Below are 8,475 nucleotides of genomic sequence, written 5' to 3'. Positions count from 1 at the left end.
ACTGCGATATTTCATCGGACACTTACTCACACTTTTTGGGGACCAGTGACACTAATACAGTGATCAGAGCTAAAAATATGCGTTGTACTCATGACACTGGCTGGGAAGGGGTTAACATCAGGGGCGAACTGTGTGCCTAGACAATTTGTGTACTGTTTTGGAGGTGCTTTTACTAGGGAAAGGCATTGACCCATGTTCCTGCTTTCCTTACTGACAGAACAGCAGTAAACAAGCCTATATAAACAAGGCAGATTGCCGTTCTGCCTCTGTGCTAAATGATCAGGGGGTGCCGGTGGACATTGAGCCCATGGTAACCGAAGATCAGCAGCGCACTTGCACACCCCAGATACAGAAGTGTAGGATCACATACTGGGTATGTGACCCTGCACAGGAGAGCCACAAAGCCACTGTAAACGTAAGTTATGTGGTTGGCAAACGGTTAATGATATATGTTGCACTACATTATTTTACTATTGAGTTATCTGAACTAGTGGGGTGAAATCACTGTTTGAGTGTTTTAGCAGGCAACACATTGGTATACTTATTTTAAGAATTATTTTGTGTAAGTTTGTTATTGGTTAATTATTATTTGCACTGATTGTTTTTATCCCTACTGTTAACTCCTTCCTGCCTCCACCTCCAGGCTCCTGAAATGGATCTAACTGCCATGATGTGGAGGCGGGTATTTTGATCATGTAAAAAATGTGATTGGCCATCACAGCTTTCACATGACTGGAAAGCACATGATTGAAAGTTAGCATTAGTAGCTTTTAGGCACCTACTGTATTCATTACTGTGCTGGGAGTGTTTGCGGGGAGGGCACTCTCAGCACAGTAACATGTTTACCTGTTTCTGCATATATATGGCCACTTGGCATTAAAGTCCACCTCCCAAGTTGCTGCACATATGCACCATGTCAGTGGGAAGTGGTTAATCTCGCTAATATTGGGTACTAAGTGTTACTTTCAGTGACTTTCTGTGATATTGTACATTTGTACACTTAACCTGGTATTTCAGAGGGGCTGAGAAGGTTGTGGTAAAGAAAAGAGAACCCATACTATCCAGCAGTTCCTACATGGATAGCACTACACAGGCATAGCTGGGCAAGTGATCTGAAACCAGGTGAGAGCCCCTTCACTGTCAAAACCATTGTGCAGTCACCTGAGCAGGAGTGTAAAAGCATGAAACTTCTCCAAAGGATCCACATACTTTAGAAGGCTCCTCCCCAGTGCTGCCAGAGTGCTGCAAATCCAGTGAGGTAGCACTATCCCTTGGACCTGGATCCCTCCTTTCTTGTTAAAGAGTATCTTATGGAGACTATGTTATACAGTTACGTTGATTATAAGAGAAGTATGGCTTTAAAAAAAAAAAAAAAACATCATACTTACCTAGATGGTTGCAACACTCATCCCAGTTACAGCTGTTCCCTGTCGCCTCTAAGAACTGAGCAATAATAGACCACTGATTGTTTTGTTCCCAGTCTCCTTCTGCAGAGAGCTAGTGACTGTCAGTCACTGTCTCTCTACCCTGCCCCTCCAGCGCTCACTGGAGCGCTGGGCTGCGCAGGGGGCTCAGGTTGACAGTGGCTTGCTAAGAAACTGAGCCATGTTCCAGTCCAGGCATCTGGGTGGATCCCGACCATATGCTTAGGATCTTTTCAGAGCCTGGACTGGCTCTGTGATGTTAGCTACATCCCGCTGCTGGCTGACAATGAGTGAAAAGCGAGAAGCATAGCCACAGCTATTTTGGCTGTGGCTATGCTTGGCTATACTTCCACTGTGGCTATACTTCTCCTTTAAGCCGTCAAGACACTGTTGTGAAGAGTCCATGATTGAGCAGCTGTCATATGTGCACTTGCTTTGTGCACTGGTGCAAAGTCAAGTTGGAACGGGAGGGGGCTATCCCCAAACTCTTCTCACAAAGTTAGGATCATGAAATTGTCCAAAATGTCTTGGTATGCTGACGTCTTAAGTGTTCCCTTCACTGTAAATAAGGGGCCAAGTCCATGAAAAACAACCCCAAACCATAATCCCCCTAGACCAAATTATTTGGACCAATGCACAAGGCAAAGTCCATAAAGACATGGATGAGCTAGTCTGGGGTGGAGGAACTTGACTGGCCTGCACAGAGTCCTGACCTCAACCTGATAGAACACCTTTGGGATGAATTAGAGCGGAGACTGTGAGCCAGGCCTTATCCAACATCAGTGCCTGACCTCACAAATGTGCTTCTGGAAGAATGGTCAAACATTTCCATAGACACACTAAAACTTGTGGACAGCCTTTCCAGAAGAGTTGAAGCTGTTATAGCTGCAAAAGGTGGGCCAACTCAATCTTGAACTCTACGGACTAAGACTGGGATGCCATTAAAGTTCATGTGTGTGTAAAGGCAGGTGTCACAATACTTTTGGTAATATAGTGAATGTATATATATACAGTATATAGATCGAATGATTGATTGATTCTGAATGTTTACAGTCAGAAAAAAGTACATGCATTTTGCATTACTCTTGGATGTTTCCGATGTTCTCACTATATGACAAAGTTTAAAGGGAGAAAAAAAAAGTATTCTCCATAATTTCATATTATATTGTATAAAAAATAATACAACAATCAATCTTTTACATTATTAAAAAGCTTGGCTCGTTCATTATAACTAAACTAAACTTACATGGACTGTGTTTTTTAATTCTTTAGAATACAAAAAAGTTTACCAAAGTAGAATTAATAGGGATTGAAGGATCAGTCTGCCCAGAACTGGAGTGACATCTGCATTATTCACATACTCTTGTCACTGCGAGAGGTCTTGCTCTTCATTCAGATTTTTGATTTACAGTAAACACAATGCAGTAGTAGAAGTGAGACTTCAATGTATCAGAACTAGGAAATCCAGTGTGAAGACCTTTCCATTGTGGTCCCCAAAAGGTACAAATATATATAATAAACACAGCACTGCTCTTAGCAATAAGCACTAATAAGCACTAAAACTTCATCCAAGAATATATTATATATAAAATATGTCTTAATTATTACAAGTTCATTAAGCCTTCCGAAGCATTTCTTCTTGGGACATTAATTATCTTTTGTGATTTACAGCCTCTGAAAAACAACATGTCAATAAAAAAATACATTTAATATATAATATTAATGTGAACAGTATCTTTCTTTTTCCATTTGTATATTTAAAATTATAAACATTATTACTTACTACTAGCACATAACACCAGCAAAAAGTAACACACATTCAGTATGCAGTATAACACATATGTAACATAAATATTATATATAAAATCGATGCATCATTTTCTGTCTAACAATTGTTACTAGGACAAATAGAGGGATGAATTCCCCCGTGTAGACACAAACATTAAGATTTTGACAAAGGCTTTGCCCTTTCCCACTCATTCCAAAACTATTGTTTTTGTATTGTATTGTATTGGAGATTGTTTTTAATGAATATAATTAACAGAACACTGCTTCTATGATTAAGCGCCCTTTCAGACGTGCGGACCGTATGTCCGCATTTTCATCCATCCATTGCAGATGAAAACGGGACATACATTGGTCCCTATGTGATTGCGGGTGTCAGCGGATGACCATCCGCTGACACCCGTAATCGTCTGCCTCCGCAAAGATCTGATTTTAGGAAAAAAAATTATGCCAGTGTGTCCAGGAGCAGCAGAGTATGGGCAGAAAAAATGCATGATGCTACTAAAAGCTGCTAGAAACTGCTAAACGCACACAAATGCACCTACAAACCAGTGCTTGAGCACTAATTCATTTCAATATGTAGAATAAAATATTTATTCTGGTCAATAAAATTAATTAACTCCCAAGAGCTTGATGCCTGTAAAAGCTCCTAAAAGCTTTTACAAGCGTCAGGCATTTTTTATGCAAAAAGGATGCTGACATCTAGGAGGGTTAAAACGAAAACGTCCCGTGTGCATGAGGTCTTAGTTGGAGTTTGGCTTTAATTTGTTTAGTGTGGCTAAATGTACTAGTACATCTAACACTCCCCTGCCCCCAGACAGTCAATACTGCTGTCCAAAAGTTTCTCTGTTGCTTCTTCATCCAGAGGAGGGCAGTCTAATACAATAGGTGTGTTACTGGCCAGATTACCAGGTGAAAACAAAGGTAAAACATCCTAAAAAAAAGTAAAACTAATGCAAACATTACGTCTAATGATTCTCACTTTTTATGCCATATTTAGCTTGAGTATGCCCTATCTTGTATTTTTACCTTGTCTGTAGTAAAGTCAAAAGAATAATTCCAAAAATTAAAACGATTCCAGTAGTGTAGGCAATAATATATATTGTCGGGTCTGGAAGAAACAACAAATATTGATTAAGTGTAAGTATAACTGAACCGTAAATTAATAATATTTAGGCTGGCAATACATGATTAGGGGGCTGATATAAATAAACTGAAAGGATATCCCCATCCACACAAGCGAGGTGGATGAAGAAATCCTCCCCGCTGCAGTATTGTATTCGGACTGTGGGGACTCCTTCACTGTTGGAATACAATACTGCAGCAGTATTGTACTCTGGTACACTGATACATTGATTATAGCAATGTATTCATACAAGCTGGTTTGAGAGTAATCAATCATAAGGCCCCTAGGTGAATCAAAATCCATCTGGTTCCTGCTGAACTAGACACATTTTGATATATCTATGGCCAGCTTTAGTTTGCCAAAGCAGTGTACATTAACAACTGCCATGGATTTTGTTTATATAAAATGCAATTTTTTTTTTTACCTAAAGCCAAAGTGTTTTTTTTTTCTTTTTGGGTAGAATAGGGAATGGTATGGAGTGGCTACGAGTGGACTGAACCTGTGCAATATCTGTGTTAGCATGTCCTATTATAGTTTCAAACAAGGGTGCATTTGACATGGTGACCAAACAGGAGAGAGTATTGTCAGCTTATAACAGGAAGTGACTTCACAAGAACTTTCATGGCAGGATCCCCAGGTATTATTGTAATGAAAGCTTCCATATTGAAGACCACATTTGAAATATCATTTACAAGTGAGATGTATGTGATTGGGTTTAGATCAAATTTAGTAAAACAATATTTGGAAAATAAAATTTAAAGCTGTAGTAAAACATACACAAAAAAAATAAAAGAATTAGGCCCCTGCAAGATAGTGTCATAGGGTCAGATTCACTGTTTTCGAACGGCGCATGCGCCGTCCATGGACGTATCCCAGTGCGCATGCTCGAAATCACGTCGCAAATAGTCAATGCTTTCAACGTGAACGTAACTTACGTACAGCCCCATTCACGGACGACTTACGCAAACAACGTAAAATACGACGTTGTTCGTACGTTTCCGACGTCCATACCTAACATGACTTACCCCTGCTTTATGAAGGGTAACTTTACACCGGGAAAAGTAAACAACGTAAAAAAAATGCGCCGGGCGTACGTACGTTTGTGAATCGGCGTATCTACCTAATTTGCATATTCCTTGCGTAAATCTACAGAAGCGCCACGTAGCGGCCAGCGTAAATATGCAACTAAGATACGACGACGTAAGAGGCTTACGTCAGTCGGATCTTAGCAAAATACTGGCGTATATTGTTTTCTGAATACAGAAAAAAGATACGCCGGCACATCCTAGAAGTTACGCGGCGTATCAATAGATACGCCAGCGTAACTTCTTTCTGAATCTGGGCCATAATGTCCAAGTATGTATTGCATTATGACAGACTTAACTTAAAACAAAGCCCTCCAGCAGCACACTGTCACTGCTGACCGGGCTTTCATTTTCGCCTGTTCTTATGTCTAGATTTGTGGGCTTTGACCATTTGAGCGGCTAAGCCACAGTGGCGGCACTCCCACACATGCACACAGAAGTCCTGGCTATGGCACAGATCACATGTGCCAGTGACATCAACGGCTGCTACCAAAGTAAATATCTCCTAAGCGGTGCACGTTTAGGAGATATTTACTGTACCTATAGGTAAGCCTTTTTATAGACTCACGTGTATGTATAAATTAGTAAGCAGAATTTACTGCCGCCTTAAGTTAAAGTCTTTTCAGAAGGAAATAAATGTATAACTAGTAACATTTTGACACGTGTTAGGTATTTGTAATCAAAGTCCACAAACAGTATCTCACAAAATGTGAGTACACCCCTCACATTTTTGTAAATATTTTATTATATCTTTTCATGTGACAACACTAAAGAAATTACACTTTGCTACAATGTAAAGTAGTGAGTGTACAGCTTGTATAACAGTGTAAATTTGTTGTCCCCTCAAAATCACTCAACACACAGCCATTAATGTCTAAACCGCTGGTAACAAAAGCGAGTACACCCCTAAGTGAAAATGTCCAAATTGGGGAAAAAGTGTCAATAATGTGTGTGGCCACCATTATTTTCCAGCACTGCCTTAACCCTCTTGGGCATGGAGTTCACCAGAGCTTCACAGGTTGCCACTGGAGTCCATTTCCACTCCTCCATGACGACAACTGGAGCTGGTGGATGTTAGAGACCTTGCGCTCCTCCACCTTCCATTTGAGGACTCCCTAGAGATGCTCAATAGGGTTTAGGTCTGGAGACATGCTTGGCCAGTCCATCACCTTTACCCTCAACTTCTTTAGCAAGGCAAGTGGTCATCTTGTAGGTGTGTTTGTGGCCCAGCCTCCAAAGGGAGGGGATCATGCTCTGCTTCAGTATGCCACAGTACATGTTGGCGTTCATGGTTCTCTCAATGAACTGTTTCTCCCCAGTGCCGGCAGCACTCATACCGCCCCAAACCATGACACTCCCTCCACCATGCTTGACTATAGGCAAGACACACTTGTCTTTGTACACCTCACCTGGTTGCCGCCACACACGCTTGACATCATCTGAACCAAATAAGTTTATCTTGGTCTCACAATAATCCATGTCCTTAGTTTGCAGGATTTCTTGTGCATCATCTTTAGAAGAGTTTTCCTTCTGGGGGGACAGCCATGCACACAATTTGATGCAGTGTGCGGCATATGGTCTGAGCGCTGACAGGCTGACTCCCCACCCCTTTAACCTCTGAAGCAATGCTGGCAGCACTCACATGTCTATTTCCCAAAAACAACCTCTGCATATGACGCTGAGCATGTGCACTCAACTTCTTTGGTCGACCATGGTGAGGCATTTTCTGAGTGGGCCTGTCCTTTCAAACCGCTGTATGGTCTTTGCCACCCTGCTGCAGCTCAGTTTCAGGGTCTAGGCCATCTTTATGTGGAGCAACAATTCTCTTTTTCAGATCTTCAGAGAGCTAGACTTGATGGGTAAATGTAATTTACAGTTTGGTAAATATAGTTTAAAATAGAATCAAATTAAACCAAAAAGTATTCTCGTTAAGTATGTATTTTTAGTATGACACCACTGTCAATGTAGTTGCAAACCCAATCACTAAAATCCCATATAATCTTTTAAGTGTTAATTATTATTTTTTTTCAATCATTTAAATTACCAGCTTTCATTAAAATAATACATGTTAACCTTCCAATGAAAGTCCTTAGAGTGACAATTGTCTATCCCTATCTCCTGAGTGCTCATCCTCTACTGTGTTATCACCCTGTTATATGTGCTTTCAGTGGCGATTATAAGCAGCCATGCTGATTCTCATTGCACAGGCATGTCTTCCATTGTCATCATCAGAAAACAAATGACATGCAGTTGATACTGGAGTGCATGCATATAGACGGGGGCTTCTAAGAGTAAATCAACATCATGGAGAGGCAAACAGGGGAGAAAAAAAAGATGAAAACAGTATTTTCTGATGGAAATAGTGTGGTAATAATTTTTGTTACACAGTGCTTTAGCAAACAAATAGTCTGTCATAGTACTGGAGGCTTCCTCCCGCAGCTAATCTCCAGGAACCCTCGCTGGGGTTCTCGCATGTAATCAGTGTCGGGTGCATTCGCTGGTGTGAATGCACACTTAGACAAGAAGGAACTGACATGCATCCAACTTTCTCTCTGATCCTATTCTGCTAGAAGGGAATGTTGTTATGTCATTTAATAGAGAGACAGACATAAAAGGGAGCAAATGGGCACTTTACCACTGAATACAAGATAGTGGCTGCACACCAAGCACAAAGCAGAACATTTTGTTTATCACATTAGCTTCTTAGACATGTGCAGAATTAAAAAAAATTGTTTAGTTTAGTTTAGTTTAAATTCATTATTTAAATAAATTAGTTTGGTTAAATTTACTTAACCCGTGTAATTTGTTTTCGGAATTTGTTTTGAATTTGTTTTGTTTACACAATTCAAATCAATTTTAATTTTTGGAATTCAAATTCAAATCAATTTGAATAGTTTTTGAATTATTTTCGAATAGTATTTGAATTCGAAAAGTTATAGAATAGTTTTCAAATTTGAAAAGTTTTTAAATTCAAATAGTTTTTTAATTTCAAAAGTTTTCAAATTCAAAACGTTTTCAAATCGTTTTTGAATAGTTTTTCAGTTTCCAAAGAAAA

General features: G+C 39.9%; 1 protein-coding gene across 1 annotated transcript in view; it reads right to left on the bottom strand.

Moving 5' to 3' along the window:
• Nucleotides 1-2,388: 2,388 nt before the first annotated feature.
• Nucleotides 2,389-8,475, bottom strand: part of GFRAL (GDNF family receptor alpha like) — a 73,839-nt gene continuing 67,752 nt past the window's right edge. The window contains exons 9-10 of the mRNA XM_040349848.1: nt 4,239-4,320; nt 2,389-3,098 (exon numbers count right to left, since the gene is read on the bottom strand). Coding sequence (XP_040205782.1) covers nt 3,029-3,098; nt 4,239-4,320 — 152 coding nt within the window. The 3' untranslated portion in view covers nt 2,389-3,028. The remainder of the gene's footprint in view (nt 3,099-4,238; nt 4,321-8,475) is intronic.

This window comes from Rana temporaria, chromosome 4 (assembly GCF_905171775.1).
Source record: "Rana temporaria chromosome 4, aRanTem1.1, whole genome shotgun sequence".
Taxonomy (NCBI): Eukaryota; Metazoa; Chordata; class Amphibia; order Anura; family Ranidae; genus Rana; species Rana temporaria.
Note: the sequence above shows the minus strand (reverse complement) of the source record. Positions and strands in the feature narration are given on the sequence as shown.